This window comes from Priapulus caudatus, unplaced genomic scaffold, assembly GCF_000485595.1.
Source record: "Priapulus caudatus unplaced genomic scaffold, Priapulus_caudatus-5.0.1 Scaffold9135, whole genome shotgun sequence".
In the NCBI taxonomy this organism is placed as follows: domain Eukaryota; kingdom Metazoa; phylum Priapulida; class Priapulimorpha; order Priapulimorphida; family Priapulidae; genus Priapulus; species Priapulus caudatus.
The window spans coordinates 1-390 of NW_014586196.1; the positions used below are offsets into that span (position 1 = coordinate 1).

Consider the following 390-nt stretch of genomic DNA (forward strand, 5'->3'; position numbering starts at 1 on the left):
CACATCTAACGTTGCACGGTGTTGCCGTGCGGTCACATCTAACGTTGCACGGTGTTGCCGTGCGGTCACATCTAACGTTGCACGGTGTTGCCGTGCGGTCACATCTAACGTTGCACGGTGTTGCCGTGCGGTCACATCTAACGTTGCACGGTGTTGTCGTGCGGTCACATCTAACGTTGCCCGTTTGTTGCACGGTGTTGCCGTGCAGTCACATCTAACGTTGCCCGTTTGTTGCACGGTGTTGCCGTGCAGTCACATCTAACGTTGCCCGTTGTTTCAGGCACGGCGTCATCCGCACGGACTTCCACATCCTTCACGACCCGACCCTCTCCTTCAAGGACGCGCTACTGCAGGTGAAGCGACGTGTGGAGGCGGTCACCTCTCGGCTCA

The 390-nt window shown here is 57.7% G+C and overlaps 1 protein-coding gene across 1 annotated transcript in view; it reads left to right on the forward strand.

Annotated features, from left to right (window-relative positions):
- Positions 1-280: 280 nt before the first annotated feature.
- LOC106820262 overlaps positions 281-390 on the forward strand; it is a gene marked incomplete at both ends in the record, with an annotated part of 6,257 nt that continues 6,147 nt past the window's right edge. The window contains one exon of the mRNA XM_014824791.1: positions 281-363. Coding sequence (XP_014680277.1) covers positions 281-363 — 83 coding nt within the window. The remainder of the gene's footprint in view (positions 364-390) is intronic.